This window comes from Lontra canadensis, unplaced genomic scaffold, assembly GCF_010015895.1.
Source record: "Lontra canadensis isolate GAN:19392208 unplaced genomic scaffold, GSC_riverotter_1.0 scaffold39, whole genome shotgun sequence".
NCBI classification, from domain to species: domain Eukaryota; kingdom Metazoa; phylum Chordata; class Mammalia; order Carnivora; family Mustelidae; genus Lontra; species Lontra canadensis.
The window spans coordinates 3,743,625-3,770,574 of NW_022631033.1; the positions used below are offsets into that span (position 1 = coordinate 3,743,625).

The 26,950-nt window shown below is 41.0% G+C and overlaps 1 protein-coding gene and 1 long non-coding RNA gene across 2 annotated transcripts in view; both read right to left on the minus strand.

The window, feature by feature from the left end:
• The window catches only part of CSMD1 (CUB and Sushi multiple domains 1), a 1,958,110-nt gene that overhangs the window by 983,306 nt on the left and 947,854 nt on the right, over positions 1-26,950 (minus strand). The window contains exon 5 of the mRNA XM_032869815.1: positions 4,647-4,854. Within this exon, the coding sequence (XP_032725706.1) occupies positions 4,647-4,854 (208 nt within the window). The remainder of the gene's footprint in view (positions 1-4,646; positions 4,855-26,950) is intronic.
• LOC116874830 lies at positions 16,389-20,859 on the minus strand. The gene is made up of 3 exons (XR_004384073.1): positions 20,847-20,859; positions 17,265-17,270; positions 16,389-16,470 (listed from the first exon to the last, which is right to left on the minus strand). It is a non-coding gene; the product is annotated as an uncharacterized LOC116874830 (long non-coding RNA).

Sequence of the window (26,950 nt, forward strand, 5' to 3'; positions counted from 1 at the left end):
TCTTTGAAGCTCACTCAGCGTCTCCAGTGTCTTTGAAGTTCTGTTTTGGCTTCGGCAAGTCACTGATTAGATTGATTTAATAGTGAGATTATGCGTTGTTAATGGGAACAAAATAAAATGCAGTTATGAAAATTTTGGGTTCCCTCAAGACTAATCTCGCACAAATCAGATAGGCAACAGGGTAGAGATACACAGGTTAGTGAATAATTGGACTGAAACCTTAAAAGAATCCTAAAGTAACAGATGTTCTAGTGATAGAATGAGGCAGGTCTAACCCAAAGCAGCCCAGAAGCAGCCTCGCCTTATCTCCGAGGACATCTTCCGGGGAAGGAGATCCCAGAAACTGGTCCAGTGCTGGGACTCCGTTAGGGGGGAGGCCATCCACGGGGCACACTAAGCACTACGTTAATTGAATGTGGATCTGTGCTCTAATGTGGGAGTTCCACGTGGACGTGCGTACCTGAGCACATGGGCCAGGGACACAAATATGTGCTAACGAGAAACAGGGATGTGTTCGGAAAGGCCGTCTGCAGGATGCAGGTGTGGGGCGTGGCGGGACGCAGGGCAGGCTGCACGTGCTACGGCAAGGCTCAAAATACACAAGAAGGCACATGGGTTTTATTTTAATGTCCTATGGCTCAGTCATTGCAGATTCTGGAGGAACGGATGCATTTCACCAGGTTTTGGGATGCTCCTTAAATGGGTTTGCTCTTCTTTCCTTCCTTTCCTTCTCCACCTTACACACTCTACCTGTCATCCATGGGCACGCATAAATTACTCTCATGACACGCGTGCCTACTTGAAAGATAGTAAAGGCTCCCTTAGTTGTGTCCTGGCAAGACAATCTGTCCCCAGTCCCTTTAACCACCATGTCCTAATTTAGAAACCATCGTAGGTTAACTCAGAAATAAAATCCATTTTCTTTCTTGGTATTTCCAGAGTTAGGAGCTATATGCTATGCCGTCGAATCACTTCAGAAAGAAAGAATACTTGGCAAGCTTCACTGCTAACCACGTTTGTAATTGCAAGAAAAATCATAATTACTAGACCATGTTGCAAAGAGAATTAGAAATGGCAGCTCTCTGATAAAGTAGGATATTGATTAAAAAAAGAGCCTGTATACAATTAGACTCTGACTAGTAAAAATAAATATAATAATAATAATAATCAGGCTTATCTAACATATGTATAGTGGATTAGGTTTGACTCCCACACCTTCCACATTTAATATATGAATAATCGTGGCTCGTGACATCATTCACCACATTTAGATGGCTCCAAGGTAGTCATGGCAACCCTTACATAAAACACAGCTGAGTTGGTAATTTCACTCCAAATTCAATGAAAATAAGGCTAATCCTATTATTGTTCTTAACCATTTTCTAAGCAGCTTCTTCTGAGAGTGCCCTTGCTGGTAATTTATGTCTTTTAAAAACAGATGATTGGAAAATCATATGTGTCAGTGTGCTGCACACTCAGCCTTCCACGCTGACCGACTGTCTCTGCTCTGTGACCTTGTGCTCGAGGGGGACACACACACCTGCACACACACACTGTCCTTGGGATCTTCCTTCAATGGTAGAGATAATACTTCTTCTAAATATGCCAGTCTGAACCATTAAACATTTCAGAGACTCTCAGTCTCAAATTATAGTAAAATAATAGTCTTTTGGGGAGGATAAGCCATATTATGCATTTGTATCAATCTTAAAAGGGTACTTCAAGTGGCTCTTTTGTATTCCTAATGTGCTCCTCTGTTTTAGTAGTGCTTCAGGAAACCCACGTTCTCCTCTGTAGCCTCCACTGACGAGTAACTGAAAGATGAGAGCTCCGCTGAAGAGTGGTCCCAAGGCCATGTCAGGATAGTCCGTTTATAATTATGATCAACGCCAAATGTCACCCCAGAACACTCTGTCTGCAGTGACCCTCTACTGACGCAGCACGAGTGTGAACTTGCCTCTCAGTCGGTTCTTGTCCCCTGTGGTAGTAACCTGTTCAAGGCTTTAGGATACAACCCAAGGTCCCAACATAGAGAAAAGGTAATTCTGCAAAACAGCACTGAGTCCAGACCCACGTTGTCCTATTACAGGGGCTGCAGAGGAAATGTAACTTGGAGTCAGAGGGCTTGAGCTTGAGCTCTGCTCTCAGCTCCTTCATCCGTCAAAGCTAGAGAATACTAACAAGTACCCCCAGGACTTTTCTGCCAAGCCACTAGGACAACACAAATCATCATATGAATACAGTTATGAATGCAACTCTAACAATAGCCGCTGAGAGAAAGAGCACGTTGAGCCAATGGGCCACCCCATTTGTTGGACCAGAAGGAACACAGACTGGGTCCAAGTTCCCACCAAGAACTTTCCCAACGACTGCCGATTTTTTATTTATTTATTTGTCCCTAATTTGTACACAGATCATCAATCTTGGTGCCCTGGCAAATACCTAGATATATTTCAGAGAGCTAGAAAACGCTTTCTAGCCTGAATCCAGACACCAAAAGATGCGCCAATCTCCTGGCTGCCACACCAATTCTCACTCTGACAATGATTTGGAAATGTTGCTTTCAGGCTCCACAGGAATCAGTGGCCCCATCTGACATTTCAGACAGAATTCAATTTGGTTCATCTCTGACCCCATCCACACACACTTTTCTGAGTCTGATATTGAAGTGGCTGGGACAAGAAGCAGGGAACACACAGAGAGAGATGAGAGAGTGTGAGAGAAATCAGTAGGGATAAGCAAAGTAGAAATGAGCAACAAGTCACAACACTCCAGCTCCTGCTGCCGTCTTTTAGGAAAACAAATGAAATGAACGCTTTTGCCTCTCAGTCACAATGAGTTTGCATGAGCCAGAAGCCCTTTTGGAGAGTTGTGCCTCCTCTGATTTCACACGCCCTATTTTTATTTCAGACCTTGGTATGGACATCTGCACATTCACGTTTCCTCCCTTACATAAACGAGGTCTGTTTGGCAACATGAGTTCTAAAATCATTGTCAAAGATGCCTCACTTTTCTCCTCTTTTTCCTGACCTCACACCTTAGCAGCAAGATGGGTGGTCCATGCCCACGATCTCTAGAATCTCTCATAAATAAGACCTTTTCCACTAATCATATAGTTTCTGAGAATCACTCACCATATATTTTATATTGCATTGAATTTCTGAAAACGAAAACAAGGCAATTTTAAATGCTTCATCACTGAATCTCTTATAATGATGGATGGAGAACATGGAATTAATAGATATTTAACGAATGAACTCAAAAGTTGATTTAATAGTCCCCCTATGTCATATAAACCATTATGTGATCTGTCCAAGGTCATAAGGCAGAACTTGGCCAAACTCAGAGGAGAACCCAGGGAATCCAGCTTTAGGTTCACAACTTGTTTCCACTAACACTGATGTTACACAAAGTGAGTCAGATATGATCAACACATTCTTGAGCGGTTAAAACTGTGTAACACAAAACAAACAAACAGGTAACTTGTTCAGCTTTAGAGTATCGTTTCAGATGAATCAAATGTAAACAAAGCTCAGAGAGACCGTGACTATTTTTCTCTTGAGGGAACATCTAACATAATCACGGCATAATAAAGTACGGAAAATGTTTCATCCATTAATATGAACCTCTGCTTTGGGTCTTGAGCCTCAGAAAGTAAATTTCCATTTCAGTAACTGGTTTAAAACAGATGGTCTAATTTTATAACATGTTTCATGGTTGATGGTTTTTCATACTTTAGCTTTTATCCTGAAAAGCAAGCCTTGACCCATCAAAATATTCACGATCACTCAATTCATATTCTCCTCTACCAAAGCATATATGGCCAACATCTCCTCTGAATTACACCCTAGCTGAAATACCCACATATTCAAGTTAGCTCACCACTCAAGATCTGAAGTAGAGAATTAATAAACTTTTTTAAATACTAAAGAATAAAATAATTAAGGCCAATTCAAATCACAACAAATAACTGAATTTGAGACATAAAGTCTTCAAACCTCTATTCTCTGAATTTCCCCTCTTCCACTGCATTTATGGGCACAACTAATGCTGTTCTTGCAACCCAGACCTGGACCTAAATCCACTGTAATTTATTAGACTCACTTTTCTTCTGTCTCCACTAGCACACATGCCAAAGAAGTGATCCTCAGTCGACTAATTTTATATCTCTGTTGGATAAGTATTTATGGTTTGCCTCTGACCCTCCCAGGTGCAGCGTCTTCAGGAAGGAAAATTAATATTCTCTCCTCTGACTGCAGCAGAGCAGACACACGATTGGTAACATGACATTTCCAAATGGCCATCGTCTAAAAATATCTGCTTACATTGACTCAGCTCCAGAACAAATCCAAAAAAACCAACTTAGCTGACTTAGTTACCATCTCTGGGTTGCTTTACAAGAGTCCCAAACGAGGGCATGTTAAGTACCTAGGCCCGTGTGCAGATAACTTCTCCAGCTCCAAAGACCAGTCCAAAGACATCTTGGACACTTTGAGGTCAGTTACAATATAGATGACCTTCTTAGTGGTCCAAATAGCAAAGCAAGAAAAGAACCACTTATGTTTGCCAATGAATGTCCAAAGAAAGCCATCTTATAAAGCCTCTTGTTGGATCTGGGGGAAAGACATTCCTTCCCCAAAACTTACCATATGGATGGTGCTTCTGTTCCACTAATCTCTAAGAAGTCGTACCCTTCCTCTAGTTGAAAGTCGGTGAAGACTAAGGCGATGGTGTCCCCTGGCTCGGCCAGGATGGTCCAGGTGCAGTCAGCGTTGTTCCCATATTCCGAGGGGAAGTGGGGGCTGGAGATGGTGCTGCTGGTTCCCCTCAGGGTCCCTCCACAGGCTCCCTCAGCTGGCAGGGGAAGAAAAAAATAGGAAATCAGGTCTCCAGACAACCCCATACACAAGAACGTCTACACAGTATCCCTCTTGATCATTTACCAATGCTTTCTGAACTCAAAATGGATACTCTTACTATGACAAAGGTTTCTTCTGATTTATTAATTTAGCTTTATGGGAAAACTTTAAAAAATCTGCAAAAGTCACCTCAATATAATGCAAACAATTACACTGCATTAATAACTGAATTTTCACTATAGAAGAGAACAAAATCATGGCTTTTCTAGTATCTGGACTGTGTATTGCCACACACCTGACATTCACAGACAGCTTAACAAAATTTTCAAAGATTTCCTCTGACTCATAGAGATGGAGATAAATCAGAAACATCTTGAGATTTAAAAGTATGGAGATAGGGGCCTCTGGATGGCTCAGTGGGTTAAAGCCTCTGCCTTTGGTTCAGATCGTGATCTCAGGGATCGAGCCCCGCATCGGGCTCTCTGTTCAGCAGGGAGCCTGCTTCTCCTTCTCCGCCTGCTTCTCTGCCTACTTGTGATCTCTGTCAAATAAATAAATAAATAAAATCTTTTAAAAAAATAAATATAGGTAAGGAGATAATTCGGAAACATTTTCAGATTTAAATGCATGCAACCATCTTTTATTAATTCACTAATATGTGGCTTTGAAAATACAATGATCTTAAAAGTAGTCATCACTCTTATTTTTCCCTATAGAGTTTGGAATGTATATTTGGTTTTGAATTTCAGATAAATTCTTGACTCATATGATAACAGAGACGTATCAATTCATAAAAACCTTCTGAGTAGGAAATAGTTGCATAAAAAACTTAAAGTGGAATAACTTGGAAAATGGCAAGTAAAAGATGAGGGATGACAAAACACATTTAAGATATAAATAAGTACTGAAATGTTCGTTGGAGGAGAAAAAGGTCTTGCGAAGTTTTCCATAGAGTAAAATGTACATGTTATTGAATTTATATCCTCTATTACAAAATGCTACGTACATAGGAAACTGTAACCCAGGGTAAATAAGTATCTGTAAAATACTTATTTTAAAACCTGTCCATGGGTATCTTTCTTTTTCCCTTGCCTTCTTCCTTTTTCCCCCATCGGATAATTTCTACCCTAAGAGCATATTTAACATTTATGGGTGTTGGTGCTGCAGGAGGAGTGATGTATAAAGTCAGCACACCAGGTTGAGGGAATTTGCCTTTAGTAGCTTGTGTGACTGGACAAGATCAAGGGGAACAGATATTTAATTTGCTACTAATAAAACAATGGAGTATGCAAACATATTATTCGCTTACCTATACTGACATCTCTACAGTCATATAGTGATATAGCTTTTCATATAGGAACATATCATAGATACACATACAATCATTAATACACATAGTGCAATTCTATTTGATACATTGGCTTTATATCTCTAATTGTATCATATGCTGCAAAAGTCACCTCAATATAATGCAAAAGAGTCATAGCACTCCTATTACAAAGATAAAACATCATAAATGAGTGGACTTAAAAGTTATCAAATCCAGTGCTGTGACTGACTGGTGGAATGAAAGGCATGAATTTACCTACGACCGTCGAGATTGCATAAATGCTTTGTAATTCAGCTCGGTGGTGAACAGCCCCCCTTCCAAAGGAGAGAGGGGAAAAACTCTTATCAAAGATAGTGGATTTTTTGAAATGGTATCCTAAGCTCTGAAGCACTGTTTATGATTTAAAAGACTTTCAGGGCTGCCTGGGTGGCGTAGTCCTTAAGTATCTGCCTTCAGCTCAGGTCATGATCCCAGAGTCCTGGGATCAAGCCCTGCATCAGGCTCCTGGGTCAGCGGGGAGCCTGCATTTCCATCTCCCTCTGCCTGCTGTTCCCCCTGCTTGTGTGCTCCTGCTCTTGCTTTCTCTGTCAGATGAATAAATTTTTAAAATTCTAAAAAAAAAAAAAGATTTTCAAAGAGGTGTATTTATACATAAAACCTAATAGAAATAGAGAAGGAGAGTGATAGAAAGAAGTGTGCTGGTGTCTTCTGGGAAGGTACGTTGGCAATGTTCCCCAGACAGAGGTGATACTGCACCCGTCCGACAAGAGTGTGTGCAGGCAGCACCAACCAGCGGCCGTGGGTGTCTGCAGTTGCTTTACAGCCCAGCTCTGGAGCGGTCCCCTAACTCCTTCCCTCTAGTTGTTTGTCTGCTGGAAAGTCTGATGACCTGTGCAAAGGGCCTATGAAGCTGGGGTGACACGGTTGCACCAGGGCCTCCAGCAAGTGGGTATATATGAGCTTTCATGGGGATATTTTAATATTTCAATGGCTGATGGAGCTGTGTTGGAGCTTCCCAGTGGAGATGAGCCCAGTCACATGAACTTTCCTCTCAGGGACACATCCTTCTCCCGTGTAACATGAGAGTGGTGGAGGGTAAGAACCTCCGTGGTCTCATTCTTGATGCAATGAGCCTCAAAGCTTAGACAGGGGTATGTAGACATTCCTAGCACCTGAGGTGATGGCTGGGGCACAGCATGGAGGACCAGACGGCCAGGAACTGGGAGTGAGGGCTACACCTGCTCCTTAGTAATAAGAAGAACTTAGTACTTCTCTAATTCCAGAGAAGACAGGAGGGTCCGTTATGGGAGTGAACAAGTGGTACAACTGTATGGTGACTTTGCTGGAAATAGGAGTAGATGATACAAGGAAGACAAAGAATAGAAAATGGAAATAAAGAGAAAAAATTAAAGAAATCGGCAGAAATAAAAACATATATATTTGTCCTAAACCTGCAATCTCCATTGTGTTTTCTCTGATAGACATTTTAATGCCCGCAGGATAGTTTAAAATGTATGACAGTTAGAATCACATCAGCCTAAATACACGTAGGATGTTAGGATTTCTTAATAAGGTATTTCACATGAACTGTTACAAAATTCTGTTTAGATAATCTGATTGAAATCTTGGTGAATTCAGAATTAAGCCCATAAAATAAAAAATATTTCATGACACTCACTGACTAAAAACTTAAACCACAGGAAGCTCTCTTTGGTACAGAGTACGGTAGAAACCTACTTGTGTATGTTTATCTGTGTATGGAGGAATATTTAAAAGCAATTGCAATGGTGCCTCAAATGTTTCTCCAACAGAGTATTTTAGCTCTTTATTTTCTTTCCTCTTTTTGTAACAATTTTTTTCTAAACTGTAAAATTTTACTCATCTGTACACATAAAAGCATTTAAGGAAGAGTAACATATTTAACATATGAGATGGGAAAATTTTTTTAAAAAAGAAATAGTTTTATTATTAGATTTATAAAAATCTATCAGTAGAATGATTGTACAGATAAAACAACTGAGTAACCATCTTCCAAAGCATATTTGGCCTTAGAAAATTTAATTTTAATTCATTAATTTTGGAAATCATATTAATTGTGAACTTCCAGTACAGCTGCAAGAGATATTAAATTGCCTTCTTCTAAAATATCACTTAATGATAAAGGCTTTGTTAAGTAGAAATGGGAGCCTCTCTCTTAATGCAGGGTGTTATGAGGACCCAAATACATAGGAGGATTCAGGATATGATAAAATGATCATCATCAGTGGTGGGAGAAAAGTGTATTAACAAAGTGAGTAGGAAAAGAGAAATTTGAAAAATCATTTAGAACAGCCTCATAGAAAATACATAGAAAAATTAAAATGTTTGGAGTATAAAATAATAGGTAAAAGAGCAGAATATATTATCAAATAATGTATTAACTAAACAGAAATTATGCTATTAAAACAAAAGAAACATCACTATAAATGAACCTACCTATATAAATAAATTCTTTTCAAAATAAATCTAAAAAATAAAAAACAAGACAATGAAAAATATTTACAACATAACAAAGGGTGTCATTTATACTTATTCAACTCACATTTTTAAGAACAACTGATGAAAAAAAGATTGTAAATGGCAATTTTAGTAAGAATGAATGTCGGGAAGAAATCCTAAACACAGGCAAAGTTTAACCTCTCATTATCAGACACTAAAATTAAAATAATGGTGAATACTTAGTTTTAAAATACATTTTTTAAAAAAGGAAAATATCTAAGGGTAAAACTGACATCATCCATTGCTCCTGTATATGGGTAAGTACACTGCCGTGAAATTGTCAGGCAATTTGATGATATACCTGAGGGAAAATGCATAGGCTGTTCGTATCTCCGGCATGGTACTCAACTTGGGGTCTTATATATATTGAATACACTTTAGGTGCCCTCTTTATTTTCCATATTAAGTCCTTTCCTTTATCTGGAACATTTATTAAATCTTTTCAATACGTATGAGAAAAATTATTGTTGCTATTCCTATCTCGCGTTTGTCAAAAGAAAGATTCTGGTTGTTTGTGAAAAACGCACAGCTGGAAAATGTTAAAAAAAGTCATTTAGTATCAGTAAGATCAACTGCATAGCATTAAAATTAATCAGTATAAACATTATTGCAAATCATTATAAGCACAAGTTCTGCTTTACATCAAAGCAAAACAAATTGGCCAGTATTGAGGTGTCTGTGCATCAACACTTTAATGGCACTTTCCAGTCATTCACACAATCCTTGGTTTCCACTCAGGTCATGATCTCAGGGTCATGACATCAGCTGGAGTCAGGCTCTGAGCTCAGTGGTGGGAGGTGGGTCTGCTTAGGATTCTCTCTTTCCTTCTTCCTTTGCCCCACCGCCCACTCGTGCACTCATGCTCTAAATAAATCTTTACAAAAATAAAAAATAATCACTTCCCGGCCTCACTTCCTATTACCTGTCCCTGCTTCCTGAATCACCTCCCAATTAAACTGGTTGCTCCTGAGTCTGGACCCCAGAGTCTGCGCTCATGAGATATGGGCCAAAAAAGTCTAGGTATGACGGTGAATTTTATGTTCGACTTGTTTGGGCCACAGGAGCCGGGATACTCAGCTGGGCGTTGCTCTAGGGAGATGTGTAGGAGAGCTTTCAGAAGACTTTACCATCTGAATTTGCAGATATAGTAAAGCAGATCGGTCTATGCTGTGCGGGTGGGCCTCACCCCATCCCTTAAAGGTCTGAAGCACAAAAGGCTGAGGACGGGAGAAGAGGCCCTCTGTCAGCATGTCCAGGAGCTGACACAGCCACGTCTCCTGCCTTCTGGCTTGGATTCTGGCTGGGACGTACCACCACTGGGCTCTCCTGCAACTCCCGCTAGACAGTCTCCACAGAGGCATCAGCACATTCCTCACAATAAATCTCTTTATGTTCCTCAAGGTTTCAAATTAAATCTCAAACGCATGTATCATATTACATTTACTTTTGTTTCCTACTATCTATTACTAAAAAGTGCCCCAAAATTATAGGAAAGGAAACTGGACTTTCCTAGAGAAACTGCTGTTGTCTTCATGAAGCCTGAGGGTGAGGAAGTCATTTATCTGTGATCTTTCCATTGTGCCAGACAGTGAGTCACCTCACCCTGTCTTACAGCCCCAGGACAGACTCTACTGTAGCTCAGTACCTGCTTGTTGACTCCATTTGTTGTGATTTGTAGCAGGAGAGCAGTATCACAGGAGCGACAGCCTGGCTGGTCCAGAGTTTCAGGGACATTCTCTCCATGGAACGGCCCCAAGAAACACGCAGAGACACGGCATCATACATCCCTGTCCTGGTGTTTAATGACATGACCAGTTTCCGAGGGAAACATCTGAAAATCTGAGATAGCCACCACTACAGGAATAGTTACTCATAATGCCTCTCCAGGCATTTCCTCAGGAAGTATCCAGGAATGAAGACTGCTTTTGGAGGAGACGCCTGCATTTGACTATGAAAGCTATCTCCCGTGAAAGCCATCGCCATTTTTAAATTATCATTGAGAGAGAACACTGTCATGGCTTCTCAACCTCGCCACTGTGGATATGCTGAGCCACATAATTCTTTGTTCAGAGACAATGTCCCGTGCATTGTGGCACACCTGTAAGCATCCTAGTCTCTGCCCTTTAAGTGCCAGAAACATCCCCAGTTGTGCTGACGAAAACTGTATGCAGACATTGCCAAATGTTCTTTGGGGGACAAAATCGTCCCTCACTGAGAACCATTTACTTAGATGAATGTAATTAGTGCTTTTATCAGGTCTTTTCCGTGGTCCTATATAGAACAGGAAAAATTAAATAGGACAAATTAAAGCCATTAAAATGTTATGTAGTGTTCTTTCCCTGAGTCAAAATTAAAAATCAATCAGTATGTGGCTTACTTGAATGCATTAAAATACAGGGGAAACATACATGGCATTTGCCCTTAAATAGTCTGCTTATATATAATAATTTAAAAGAATGAGTGTGGGTACAATAGTATTTGAAAATGGTCTCATTTTGATACACATCACATAGATTTTTCTCACATAAATTTTTCTCACAAAGAATAACCTAAGTATATAAACTTAATTAGGAATAATTCTCTAAACTATTTTATCTCTAGAAAAACCAAAATAATCAATAACAGTATAGTAGATTTATTGTCCTTGTTTTAATGTATCTTTAACCTTAGGATTAGTATTTTGATGGACAGCATGTGTGTGATATATGTACCTTACTGCTTTTATATGACAAATTATATTTTTTAAATATATAAGTCCGTAATTTCTGATGCGTTTTCACAAGGCAGGCTTCACCCACCACAGAAAAACTAGTAACAATACAAAAAATTGTAATTAAACACTAATATTTTATCTTTAATTATTCATAAATAAAATACTAGATACAAGTGCCTTATCCAAAAATTATATGCAGGACTCTCAAAATGAGAGATCACTAGTCAGATACAGAAAATCTTACAGCCACAGACTTTTGGAATCATCTCTTATCACCATTTACACCCTTACGCATGTGGACACACACACACTCACACACACACACACACACACGCAACGGTACTCGGAATCAACCCCTCTTCTTGCCGCCATCCTTTCTCAGACATCTGTTCTACCCAAACCAGCCAGATGGATTCTTTTAAAATTTAACTTTCATCTTAACATTACCTGCTCAAAACCATCACACTCCTATGACCACTCAGAATCAAATCAACGTGGTATGTGATCCGACCCCCCCACATGCCCACCCCACCTGCCCGGTGCCCCTCTGTCCCTTCCCTTTGCTTCACTCTATTCTAACCAGGCTGCCTCCTGGGGCAGAGCCATGTTTCTAACCCAGAGCCTTTGCTCCCCTTGCCCCTGCCTGAGACAGGTGTCCCCCTCCTGGGCCCCGTTCGCCGACCCCTGAAGGTAAACCAGCACACACTTTTGGTCACTCCCTGTATCCTCTCCCTGCTCTGGTTTACTTCTTAGCATTTGGCTAAGTGCAAAGCATTGGCCCATTATGGGCTTATCTTTGGACTGGTGTCCCTGGTTCTAGAAGGCAGCCTGAAACTCGTGAGCTCCCTCCACGCCGTCACCGAGCGAGGATGCCAGCATTCTCTGAGCGGTGGCAGTTACAAGGCGCAGGATCCAGTTACTGGAGAGGACCCCAACAACTTGTATTTCTGGGGCTACGTGTGGCATCCAGAGACTCCATTTCTAGAACCAGCAGTAGAAAGTGGGCTTAGTTAGAGAAACGGGGAACTTTTTCAGGTATAAAGTTTGAACAACTGTCTCAAACACCTCAAGAAGCCAGCCTCCAAGCAGAGGTATTTCAGACAAAAATTAATTGCCAAGAAAGTTTTATCACTGCAGCAAATCATGTGGGGTTTGGTCGGCACGTTTGCTTGGCTTTGTTTGTTTTCAGCAAGTAGTTAAAGCACAAGACCAGGAATGCTTATTTTATACTCAGCAGAGCAGTGGGGAAATTTCAAGAAGAATTTATCTCAAGAAGAGATAAAGTCAAAGCAAGCAGAGAAAGCAAATAAATCAAAGCCAAACATTGAAGAGACTGGGAGCAAGCTTCCTGGCACCCAGAGAAATTATTCCGAGTCCCATGGCTAGCCACCTGGTGGAAACTCCAAAATCACCCACACAAAGGAAAATGTATTAAAACAGATAAGTAACTGTTAAAATAAACTAAATTATTCTAGTCGATATTTAAATAATATAGTGATATTAGTATAAGGTAAGCTTCATGGATATCAATATGAATAAAATACATCAAAATTTTATTTTAATATTAATTTTGCTATACCAGAGGGATTTATTTGGAAGCTGACAACTGGGAAATTTGATATAGTAAATGGTATTTATATTCCTATGGTCTCCCACCTCTCTCTTTTTTTTTTTTTTTTTTTTTAGTCTGTTAAATGGACTAAAATGTCCATGAAAATGAAGGCAGGTTCTAAAGTGCCAGGTACATGCCTGACTGTAAAAAGGGGCATACTACGAATTTTTTTTTTCAAGGAAATGATGAGCATTAATGCCAAGTCACTTCATTAGTTTACAAATTGTGCTCTTAGGACGTCCATGTAAAGATTACAAGCAGCCAAACAGAGTCCGGAAAAGTGGGCTTTGACTCTTGTGACAAATTTCAATCAGAGTAATTATTTCTTTAAATCACTTTCCTATATTGAGGGTTCACAAAAATCTTTCATTTGAAAAGAAGCTTCTACAGCTCAAAGGAGTTTGAATCGAATCAACTTAATCCAAGAAGAAGATAAGGTTTTTAATAAAAGATGTGTTTGAATCTAGTGATTTCTGGAAGTGGCGAAAATAATTCTGACTGTAAGCAGAAATCAGAGCTCACTCTTTCCCCTGAGGAATTTCCAAACTTCCACAAAGTTTCATTCTAAACTCTAAAAGTATTATATGCCTTGCCTGGGTATAAATGTTGCTAGGAATATATCTTAAGGGCATAATTCAAAATACAGAATAAAACATTATTTAGAGACATACCTTACCATATTTATCATAAAGAAAAATAGAAACCACCTGAAAGTTTAACAACGGATACATCATTAAAGTACCCTGTCTCCGAACCACAGGATCATGCATGATTTTACCAAACATTTGTGCGATGGTTTAAGTAAATTCCTGAGTTACAAAGGGCAAAACGCAGGGTATACACTGGACGGGCAGTCTCTGGACAATTTTAAAATTGTATGGACAATTATCCAGGAGAGGAAAAAAAGGAATACACACATAAACGCACACCTGATGTTCAGTTTCTAATATTAGGAGATATCCTCTAGTGCCCTCTGCCTAAGGCTGTGTAAACACCAGTGCCAGTCAAAACCCTGAAGTCAGGAGGTCGGGTCTGAACGGAGTTCTCCCACTGGCTTTTGTGTGACAAGTTCTTCCCTTCTCTGTGCCTCAGTTTACATACCTGTAAACAGAGAGGATGATGCTCTCTCTCCGTGGATATTCACTGATTCACAGTGCTGACGTGAGAGTTAAATGCATTATTAGCTGTAAAGTGCTAGAACAATGCAGGAGAAAACTGTCTGCCCCCTAAAAATAGCGATTACTATATCCTCCCACTTGGCAGATAGCAATCAGTCAACCACAGTTCATTAAATTATTTTTGACCGTTTTCTCATAAGTTTTAAAAGATATGCTGCTTTGGGTAAGACTGCAGTTCCCAAGTCCACGTGCTACTGTCCCCAGGAGGAAGGGATGGTCCTGAGGGAGAGAGTCACAAGAGCTGAAGGTCAGGGAGCAACTACTTTCCCAGTCTTCTGCTGCTCTAGGGCCTGGAACGAAGGGTGGCCCCAAATCTACTTGTAATGTTTTCATAGGTACCACCATTTATGTTGTATCTGAGACCATTAAGAGATTTTCCTTTTAAATCCTTTATGTTGTGGCGGCTGGGTGGCTCAGTGGGTTAAAGCCTCTGCCTTCAGCTCAGGTCATGATCTCAGGGTCCTGGGATCGAGCCCCGCATCAGGCTCTCTGCTCAGCGGGGAGTCTGCTTCCTCTTCTCTCTCTGCCTGCCTCTCTGCCTACCTGTGATCTCTGTCAAATAAATAAATAAAATCTTTAAAAATAAAATAAAATAAATTATTAAAAAATAAATAAAATAAATCCTTTATGTTTGTATATGGTCACCGGAAGAAGTAGTGGTCTCCTGGTCACCCGACAGCCTCACAATCCCTCAAAGATCTATGCATCTCATGGGTCTGACCTCCTATCCTTCCCAAGCTCTTGACTCTTCCCCTAGGTCCTGTGAAACTCAAGATCAACTATCAGTAAATGTTCCTACATCTTAACCCTTCTGAGGCAGCTCCTCTTTCTGTAAAGGAAACCCAGATATCTTCTGAGGTGGTGCATCAAGAAGGCTTCCCACAGGGCCAGAGTTTGCTTCCACGGCCAGGTACTGCTGGCTCTGGCACTGGATGATGTCTCCACCTATGTACATCTCATTACTATTTCCAGATACTTTGTTTTTTCCTCCCTGTAGTGCCCCAGCTTTGAGACTCTGGTCCCCAGAATCCAACACCTTCTTCCTTTAGTCGTCTGCAAAATTCCCAAGTCATCCCCATTCCTCCTTGAATATGTCTATACCTGGCACATGGCCACTCTCTCCAGCTCCATGCTTGGTCTTATTCTTGATTTCCGTATCAATGCTGGATCGTCCTTCGAAGACTGGCTTCTCACATCACTCACCACCTCTTCTCCAACCCCAGCTCCAAACCAGCCTTTTGTCCCAAACCCAGCCTTCCATCTTTTCAACATGACACCTAATGGTTTTCCAGAGCTGCATTTGAAGTGTCCTGTAATCGAACCCCCATTTTCCTGGACACCTGGACTTCAATGACTCTTTGGCTTCCCTGGACCTTAGAGTTCACTGACCTTGCCACTTTCCACTCATTCCTTCATGTCCTCGTGTCTCCTCTTGCCATCCTTAGATTCCCAGCCATTATTTAACTCTTTTTCCCTTGCCCTTGCTCAAGTCCATTGTCAATACCTTAGATTCAAACTTGGGCCAAATCCACATTTATTCACATGTAGTTAAATATGGCTGGAGAAAAAGCAAAACCAGAAATATGCAGATGGGTCTAACTTTAAATCGATGACCAAATCCACACTGGCCTTTGAAATGGCATTCTTACTTCATTTCCATCAGTTTTGAGTCTTCCTTTTGGGGGATGGCCATTTCATAGTCCCTTCATTCTTTGCTTGCCAACATGCCCCACCATATTCTTATCCTTATGTAGTGATTTCAGTGTTCTGTTTACTAAAAATAAAATCTAAAGAAATTTTATAATCTATGGATACCCCATTTGATCCCCTCCTTGTACTTGTGCTCATAAAATATCCACCCTGTACACACCAGAAAGATTCCTCCCAGTGTTAACATCTGTGTGTTCTTGCTTCCATCCCTGATCAAGCTCCTAAGCCCAAGCTTCACCACTCTCTGCTCTCTCAATATGATCCTTTTCCTTTTCTTTAAATTAGAGAATTGTCCTCAGCATACATTTTATAATTTACCCCCATTTTCTTAAAAAAACTACACCTTGAGTCCATATCTCCCTCCAGATTACACACACCTCTAGTCTTAATTTGAAAAAAAAAAAAAAAAATCCCTTTCCCAGGCACACATTTCAAAAAAAGTGTCTATAATTGAAATCTTTAATTTTTTTCTCATCCTCTCTTGAACCCACTTGAGTCATGATTTGGTCCTTCCTGGCCCACTGCAGCTGCTCAAGGAGCAACACAAATAAATCCTACAGTCAGTTCTCACGTCACACAAGCCCTTAGCAACAATGGACAGTTACCCTTTTCCTCTTCCTTGAAATGCTTCTGTTTTTCCACTAGGCTTTTAAAATTTTTTTTAAACTTTGAAATAATTACAAATTCACAAAAGTTTTCAAAAACTGTAGAGTGATCCCTTCTCTCATTTTCTACCAGTGATTTTATCTTCCATATATGCTACAATAAAAATGGCACTGGTACAATGTGTACACACATTTATTCACTAGGAGTTTTAGGAACTACTCTTCTCATGCTTGCTCTGACCTTATTGGCCATTTACACTCAGCCCCACCGTGTTTCATGCCACCCTCCAATCCTTAGCACAATGCCCGAGTTTCCATCGCTAGAACTTGTTCTTCCCTGACTACATCCCTTACGGGTCTCATCCAGGCTCAGTTGCATGGGTTTCAACTCCATCTGTATGCTGACAGTTCTCAAATTGGACTTTTCCAGATCTGTCAACTCTAGATCTCTCTCCTGAATTCAGTGTTATGTAACCAACTACCTACATGATGCATCCATACAGATGCCTAAACAGCCTTCCAGACTCACACCCAAGTCATACTCCTGATCCTTCCCTTTCCAAATCTGAAATTTCACCAACTTCTCCACTTCAACAGATAGCAACTCCACTCTTCCAGTGGCTCCTTAAAATGGTCTTGGCATCACCCCCTGGCTCTTCTGTTTCTTTCACATTCCAGGAGTACAGTGCTGAAGAACCCTATTGGCCCTTTCTTCAAACTATGTTCTCAATCCAGCTGGATTTCACAGTATGCCTTGCCACCTTGCCATCACCTCTCAAAATAACATCTCTCAATCTGAATATTGAGATGGCTTCCTAACATGGTCTCTGATTTTGTCCTCCCCACCACAGATTCTCTTCTCAACAGAGCGGCCAAGTAATCCTTTTAAATTCTAAGGCAGATGATGTTAATTCTCAACACACTCTAATGCCTTTTCATATTGTTCACAATAGAAACTAGTGTCCATGTTTTGGACCACTCCTTTGACCTCCTTTGTCCAGCACACCACTGTCCCGTCTGCTTTGGCCGTACTGGCTACTGTTATCCCTCATTCTCTCGCTGTGTGTGCTAGTCTCCAGACCAAAGCCCTGGCTGTTTCCTTGATCTGGACCACTCTCTTGATACTCCTGTAGGGTTTACTCTTACCTCCACAAGGGGTCCAAGTGAGGTCGGTTTTGCCAAAGACAGAGGTTTCTCAGGATATAGGACTTTAGGTGCCAAAACTGGGACAGCCCTGGACCAACCAAGCAGCTGGTCACTGCAGCTCTGAGTCAAATGTCACTTATTACTATTAGATATGTGACATATTTGTTTTAACTCATCTCTTTATGTATCTATGTTATCGATCCCCAATGAAAAACAGTATTTCCATGGCAGTTGGGATTTTTCTTGTTTTGTTCATTTTGTAGTCAGAAACTTTTTTCATTTTGTAGCTTCAGAAACTAATGGATACAAATTACAGCTTGTGGACCACATTTGTCCTCCCGTTTTATAAATAAAACTTTATTGGAACACGGCCATGCTTATTTGTTTAGGTAGTACCTATGGAAATGTGTCTCTACAACGACTAACTATGGTAGCTGATAGAGAGACGATATGGCTTGAAAGACATAAAATATTTACTACCTGACCCTTGATAGGAAGAGTTTACTGACCTGATTGAGGAGTGTATCTGAACACTCATAGGTCCTTGATAACTGTTTCATTAAAGAATGAATGAATGAATACAAATAGTAAACAGGCATGTTCTATTGGAAATCAAAAGACAATTAAGGCAACTTTGGGACATCATTTTGATGCTACTAAATTCTCAGCAAATTAAAAGTAAATACTAGCATCGAAACTGAGAGTAATTGTGGAGAAACTCCTTGAGGCATGGAAATTTGTTGAGCAAGTGTGCACTGCATAAACAACATTCCTAGAACTCTGTCCTTAGGAACGGATTAAATAGAACAAAAGCAAAGCTATATGTACAGAGACACTAATTATAGCATTATGTGCTGCAGCAAACATTGGAAACACTCATTATGTTCAATTATGAGGAGAGAAATAACAATTTGTATAATTTTGAGGATATTGAGAATAAAATGCTATCAATTAAAACTTAAAAGTTTATAACACTAATCTTGCAAAAGAAAAAAAATGTCATATGCTCTATGATTTTAAAATCCGAGAGCTTCTCAGAGCTTGAGCTAGTCTCCTTTGGTCCCTGTTCTCTCTCCATCTCAGCTCTTCAATGATCATGCTCACAGTAATAATAGCAACCATTCATGGGGCGCACTTTGAGCATCTTTTGTAATCCTTACCAGTTCCGTGAGAGTCAAAGTATTAGCCTAATGCAACAGATTCAGAACCAGAGGCTTTACAAGCAAAGAGCTTGTCTGAGATGTCCCAGCTCGTATGTGACAAAGCAGGATCTCCAGCAATCAAGTGCTTCCCACTCAGCACGCCCGTTACTACCTGTCCCAGTCAACGGCATTTACTGGGGGGGGCGGGGGGGGCTGGTGGTATTTATATGAGCACTAGTCATGCTCAGCTCTATGACTGAATATGGAAGCCTGGAATAAAATCACAGAAAAATACTACAAATTAACCCACAAAATTGAAAAATAATTGGCTCATAGACACCTGTGATTATAATTTAGAGTTGTTACAAGATGGTATTTAATGAGATAATGTTATAAAAAAGGGCACTTAGCAGAAAGCATGTAACAGACTGAAATGAAAAACACGTGAACCAAATTTACTATAATCTTATGTTGACATATATTTTTGATACCTCTTTTCCCCCCTCTATTTTAGTAAGACTTAGACTTGTTTATTACACAGTATGCAAGAAAACTACTTAAAACAAAATTGTCTAAAGCCATTCAAACTTAATTTAGAGCCAGGTTTCTTATATGAAGATTGTCACACTCAATCTTACTTTGTAATGTGTGGTCCTGACATGACAGATCATTTAAGATGCATTTGATGTTATTTCGGTAACATAACTGATAAAAACACAGCTGTGTTTTAAATATCACAGAATTTATAGGCTCCCATAAAAAGCATGACTTCTCTCCCTTCTCCTCCCCCCCAGCTACATCTTCCCCAGCCTCTCTCTTGCCCCATCACTAGCAATGGAATGTCTGCAATTAAAAAACCTTGAGTGACATTTCATAAAGCACTGGCAAGTGACATATTGTTATTTCCAGTCATGTTATGGGAGGCTTATCAATTAAAGAAATCTGCAGCTCGAGACAGTGCCCCCCGGACCACAGGCGTACATTACTGAGTCTGTTTACTCAAAGGTGATCCTGAAACCGGTTCCTGGTTCCTCACTTCATGGCATCCTGGCTCGCTAACAATCACCCATTCTTCGAAGAAAACTGCAACCACCCAAAATGGATAAAATCAGTCATCTCTTTAATAAAAAAAGTTTTTAAAAATTAAAAAAAACCTAACAGCTGTCATATCTGGTATGCTTTAAAACCATCACATAATACTGACAATGTGTTTTGACACATTTAGGTGAGTATTTATCTTAAATGCATGTGTTCAGACAGAAACAAGGTTAGACTTTATGGAAGCTGAGCTTCCGATACTCATGCATTTGCTATTATTTGTAATAGTTTACAGATCATGCTTCTCAACAAAACAAAAGCAAACAACCTCCCCTTCAACTTTCCCCAGGAAGGAGGCAGCAGTCGGCGGTAAGTGTAAAAGGCATGAAGAGAGAACCAGCTACAGCACCAACCGTCTTTGTAGCCTTGGAGAAGATTCCTTGCACGTCAGGGAATTCAATTCCTCATCACAAACTATGGATATTAACTTCAAAATTTAGGACAATATAAATTAGTGGATGTAAAGTTCATAATATGACACCTGCCACGGAGATTTGCTCTCAATAAAATGGTTCGCCATGCTGTCTCTACTTCCCCATGGCTTCCTTCTTGAGCATTTCAGACTAACCTTAAAAGATTCCACTGGCTGGAAATAGAAAATAAAGAAGGGATAATCATCGGCCAACTACCTCTCAAATATTTTTGTATCTTGCCCCAACTGTCTCCCAAGGGGACTCTACTTGGAGCCAGAGCACCTCCCGCTTGGCACCACACCGAACACACTGCCCGGCTGCATCTGCTCCATCTTGCCTTTCTGGCCAAGGTGGGAGATTCCTGGGACAACAGGCGAAGGGTGGGGTTTGGTAAAAGCCCTAAAGCTGCAAGGAAGAGAGAAGAAAAGAAGTTTGCACCAGCTTAATCCAAAGAAAACCTTCCCCAGAGCAGGAAGGCCATCAGACTGAGAAAACAGACCACTATCTGCTTTGTTCTCTCCAAGGTTGATTTACTCTGCTAAGAAATAGCTCTCACAAATCATATTTAGCCTTTACAATAAAATAGGAGAAAGGCCTTACAGCCAAACAGCCCTCTACAGGCTTACGGTTCTCTTGAGCTAAGTTTGCACAAACTTTTTCATTTGCAACCCTGCTGGTTACTTCCAGGGGTCAGTTTGAGGACTGCGTGGCTTAAACCCTTTGCACCTCCACGAAAAACACAGAAGACCCAGCACCACTTCCTGGCCTCTGACTGCCTTTGTTTTTCTCCTTTCTGGGCACACAACCTCTGCATGGCCTGTGGAGCTGGAAGACTTCCTCCTGTGCTGCATGTAGGGGCGGGTGGAGAGGGAGGAGGACGGTGAACACCCTCCCCCACTTTCATCTCTCTAGGGGGAAACCGAGTCACCTGCTGATTCTGATAGCACATCTCCACAGAAGCCATGTCCTCCCTGCCCCTTCCCAGGTTTTTCAGGCAGGGCTCAAGCACTGAGTTCTCAAGAAGAGAATGTTTAATTCAAACTCAAAGCGTTTATTTCCAAACTAAAACTTAAGATTCTTTTAAAGACGTTTATTTCTCTTGTAAATTAGAAGGACACCGGCAGAGCCCTGCGAGGACAAAGGGCATGAGACGCCCAGGTTCAGATCCTGCCTCTTCCTCCTGCTACTCGGTGACCTCAGAAAAGTCACTTCACACCTCGGTGCCCGAGACTCTGTAAGAAAAAGGGCCTACGGACCCATGGAACTTGAATGGTTGTCGTGAAAATTAAATGCAAGAATATATGTATGGCACATGTGCAGGGTTTGTTGCCTGGTCACGGCTAGAGATTTCACCATCAGTATCACAAAGTTTTCTTAAAACCTTACAATTTAAGTGACCAAACTGAAATGTCCATCACCTGAAAACGAATGCTCTCTACTTTCTACCTATTCAGATACTTTGAGTTTGATCGAGGATTCCCTTAAAAGGGCTCTAGAAAGAATCTGCATCTGGAACATCGCTCACTCTGTGTTCGCCACCCTGTCACGCTCTGCGATTGGGTATTCACGTGTGTGCTGTCTATGTGATTTCTGTCTTACCGATGCATTTCTATTTTTAAACATTTAGAGAGAGAGAGATGAGCGCACAAGCAAGGGGAGAGGCAGAGGGAGAGGGAGAAGCAGAGTTCCCACTGAGCTGGGAGTCCCACATGGGGCTCAGCGCACGATCTGGAGATCATGACCCGAGCCAAAGGCAGATGCCCCACCATCCCAGCCACCCAGGCGCCCCTTGCCAATGCATTTCAGGAGTGACCCGTAGAACGGAATGACCGGTTCCTGCACGGACAAACCCCCCCAGTAGGCACTTCATCTCCCCTCCATTCAATTTCTCTCCTTAAATCAGCCTGATAGTTCTTTTTTCATGCCAAACATTATCAGTGATGCACGAAGACCTTCTGAGAGCGGCCACCACAGAAGTCGCGCACTTTACGCGAATTTACTTTCAGATCGTTTGCCATCGGGCTTCATACATTTAGTTCCAGAATCTGCTTTTAAGACTGGAAGGCAGATGGGATAGGAGTAATTATAAGATCTTATAGAATTTCATAAATTTATAGATTCATATTTATAAATTTAAAAATTTATAGAATTTTACTATGTCAGCTTCTTTGCTAAGCACTTTACCTGGATTACCTCACTTCATCTCTACAACAGAGAAAGGGAAGGGGTTTGAGCAAAGCTACAGCACAGGGCTGGTGTGAGCACACCTTGCTCCCAGGTAGCACCGCAGCCCCTGAAACCCTTCTCTGCTTTCTTCTCCTTCTTTAGTGCTGAGGACTTTGCAAGGTGCCTAGCCTGTGCCATTTCCCGTAATCCTCATACTGAGAACAGCATCTTTTCAAAATATTTGCTTTTTCTCTTCATAACACTGTGTAGAGATTGGGTATGTGGCCTCCGGTGCTAAGCCGCTGGGTCCAGACGTCACCTATGTTGTTTTCTGGCTGTGTGAGCATCTGACTGTAGTGTATGTAACAGTTTATAAACGGGAAAGCTAGACCCCAGAATTAAATCTAGCTTTTCCCCTCCCCAGAAAGTCTTACTTTTATTCATTCATACTTTTATTTGTTTGGGAGAGAGAGAGAGAAAGAAAATGAATGGGGGGAGGGGCAGAAGGAGAGGGAGAAGGAGAAGGACACTCCTAGCTGAGCAAGGAGCAGGACATGGGGCTGGATCCCAGGACCCGAAGACTATGACCTGAGCTGAAGGCGGAGGCTTCCGCTACTACTGGGCCACCCAGGCGCCCCCCCACCCTGCCCCCACCGGTTCAGACTTTTTGATCCTACATGCACAAAGCTGTTTCCAATTCTTTGCTTACACCGCCAGCTAATCTGCACCTTCTTCAAAGTTTTCCATAATCTTCATTCATTAGACCCAGTGTCATTTGTTCCAAAAGTCAGACGGCATCTGAAATGAGGTTCCTTTTGAGAAACCTTTTCGGATTAATCAAGAGCTAGCTCCCTTTTATCTCTTGCCTAAACTAATTTTAAAAATAGACTCTACTTTCCGATACTATTCAGCTCAAATCTGCTTCAGCTCTTGCTGAGGAGTTAAGGGAAGAATTCCAATCAGACCATGACACAGATTTGTGTACTTCAGTCCCATTTTCTTATCAGTCCTTATCACGAACCTACATCTCTATACTGAATCTACATCATAAGTGAAAATGAAGCCCACTCAGCAGCATGACTCCACGTGCGTTAACAATCTGTGTGGCAGGGACAAAGAATACTGAAACTCCTCTGCCTGCAAAGGAAACAGCCGTCACCAGCCTATGTGGCCGATGAGAATTTGTAATATGGCTTCCACACTGAGGCATGTTGCAACTGTGAAATACACACCAGGTTTTCCAGAAGAGTGTGGAAAAAACACAAACTACTTCAGTAATAGTTGATGCTGATCATGTGTTGGGAAGTTCATCCTTGGGCTATGTCTTGTTAAGAAAATGTATTAAAATTAATTTCACCTGTTTCTTTTTACTTCATTAAAGTAATTAGTGGGAAATTTTAATGACATGTGTCAGCTCATACTTGTGTCATATTTCTAGGGGGAAACACTGTTCTAAACACTGAGGAATTGGATTTTATTAGGCATGTGGCAGCTGAACATCCCCTTAATCCCTGCAAAGGTGATGACAGTCACATCCCAACCAGCCACGGCACACCCAGAAGCAGCTCTGGGCTACAACCTACCTCATCTTGAACAAGTGCTTCTGTGGCATTTTCCCACAATGTGTGTGTTATCTTTCTACCCAAGAAGATTACAAATATAGTTTCTTCCCTCAAAAAAATATTTCACATGTGTTTGCTTTCTTAAAAACCTCTCCATTTTCTCTTTTGACATATGCCTACGAAACATGACTTTTTTAACTTGAGCCAAACTTTTCAGTTACAAACTTCAAAGTCCACTTGCCTACACGTGTGCACATGCATATGTGTGTGTGTGCATGTGTGTGGAGAAAGAGAGAAATTATACCTCAGCAGAAGACACTAATACACTTAAACTGACCCAATAATGCTTTAACACTTCTGGGAAAAGATGTTTTCCATGTGTAAGTTTATACTCATCTCTAGTGTCCATCAATGTGGACACAGACATGGACACTTGCAAGCGTGCTAAGGCTTAAAGGATTTTCCTCTGAAGCAACAGTTCTTAAGAAGCCATTTGAGGTGAACCAATGAAAGAGGAAGACATTGGATTTAGGAACGAGCAGGCAGATTGAGCGGGGTGGTGACAGAACAGCCTGGGAAGCCAGTGCAGAGCGCTTAAGGGACAGTTCAGGGAGCAGGAGGGACTGGGTTTGGGGAATAAGGGCAATGGAAGTACAATACCTGGGAGCAGTGGCAACTAGAGACTTCAGGAAGGACAGAAAGCAACAGTCTGTGAAATGTGAAGCAATCTGGTTTAACAGAAAGTCTATGGCCTTCAGGAAGAAGAACAGAGTTTGCTCCTAGTAAAAATTCAAACATGTGTAAAGTAGAAGACATCCGTATTATTTTGACAACACATAACTTTTACTAATGCACAAGGGGAAAAATAGAGATAATTCAAAATTTCAGGACCAATGGAAGGCAGTCGTGGCATGACCAGGCCAGGCATTTACCAAATCTGTCTCTTCTTCCTTCTGACTAAGGAAGATCCAACTCCTCACCTCCTTTCTGATGAGGTGTGAACACAGGGGCTGAGTCTATCCAACACGATGGACATGCAGGGACCTGCTCTACCCACTCCAGCTTTGTCCTCCCACTGCCAAGCGCATGGAGACAAGGCTGGCAACTCCAGAAAGCCAGATACACAAGTCCCCAGATTATCAATTGTATCAGAACCAGTTGCTAGTCAGAAGTATTCATGTAGTGTTATAAACATGTGCACACAACATTTGCATTTCAGCTTGCTAATATGACATTAGCTAAGTAAGCTATAGGAAGCAGCCTTGGTCCAAATGTGAAACAAAAGTAATTATGGCATTTTTATGAATAATGAGGCTAAGAAAGAACTCATCTGAACTCTGAGTGGCACAGAGGTTGTGATATTGGATTATAGAGGAGGCAACGTAATTACAGGCATAATACTTAGCTCTGCAGTGAAAAACATTTACATAGTTAAAATAATATGACTGTTGTTTATTGCTTGTCAGCCTTTAGACAAATTAAGAAAGACTTGATTATGATTATAACATAAAATATAAATGTGAACAACTTTGATATTGCAAAAGTTCTACTACTGCTGGGAGAATAAGACAGGAGGAAAGGATTAGAAGGTCCACCAGAAAGGGGGAGGCCAGCTACCTATTCTCTGTTGGTGCCGTGCCTCCTTTCAGCTTGAGCTCTATCCCTGATAAAGCCTCGCCTGGGCCTTTGGTTTTTGGGTCTGGCCTTGTTCCTAGAATTTTGGCCCTCAGACATCAATTCCGGGAGCAGATTTTGGCAACCATGAAGAGATCCTAAGATGAGACAGGACTCAGTGGGGTTGAAGAGGCTGGACCTGAAGCTCTGCTGGCTCGCTAATGGGGGCGGACAGCCATCCCAAGGCCAGACTAGGATGCTCCAGGACGCAGGCTGGTGTATCGGCCCAAGGACCACGGCTTCACAAAGCACCAATGAGCGGCTGGCCTTGCCTGTCACTACCAACCAATCCGGATGAAACCCTTCCAGCCAATCAGGGGGAAGCCCTTTTCCGGCTTCCCCCTACTGCTAAGTAGACTGGGAACTCTAATAGACTATTCCACCGTGAACCAGAGTGGGAAGGTTCTCATTACAAGCAGGGCCTCTGCTCTGTTCGGAGAGACAGCATCACCACTCTCTGGCTGTGCTGCGCCTCCCTCAGCTTCAGTTGTAGCCCCACTAAAGCCTTGCCTGTGTCTTTGGGGGAAAAAAAGATATACTGTGTATTTAAATTTGTAAGATAATATGCAGAAATCTGAATTAGGAGAAACAAAAGAAAATGTAAAAAATAAATTAGGACAAGCAAGACATCGTAGATGCGAGTAACAGATCTTAATACTCAAGCAAAATGTCAATTAAAAAATTGATAAAAAAAAAACAGTATAAGCAGTTATAATGATAAAAAAAACAGTCAAATGTTATCAAACTATCTGTGGCATAATGATAGTTTCAATGGGGTATTTCTTTCCATAGTAATCCCTTTATTACTATTTTTTAAATTATGTGTATATGCCACTTACAGTAAACAAATTTTAGTGAAAGCAGAATGATATCATCAACTGTCTTGTTATATTGTCCAAGCCCCAAATTTATAACCTATGTCAGCACAATTTGAAACCTCATCTCTTTCATTACAAGAATAACAGTGTTTCCCCTGCCTACATCTCAAGGTGACTGGAGATACAAACAGGTTCATGAATTTATGGACTTCAGCATATTTGCAAATTGAAATTATATAAATGCCATTGTTAGATGCCTTTCTATGGGAGTTCATAGGAGTTCATGTGCACGTGTTAATACAGACTAATCTGTAAAGTGCAGAATAGACAAAAATAAGGTATTTAAGACCGTTTATAACTGATAATGTCCACAGCTATGACTTCAG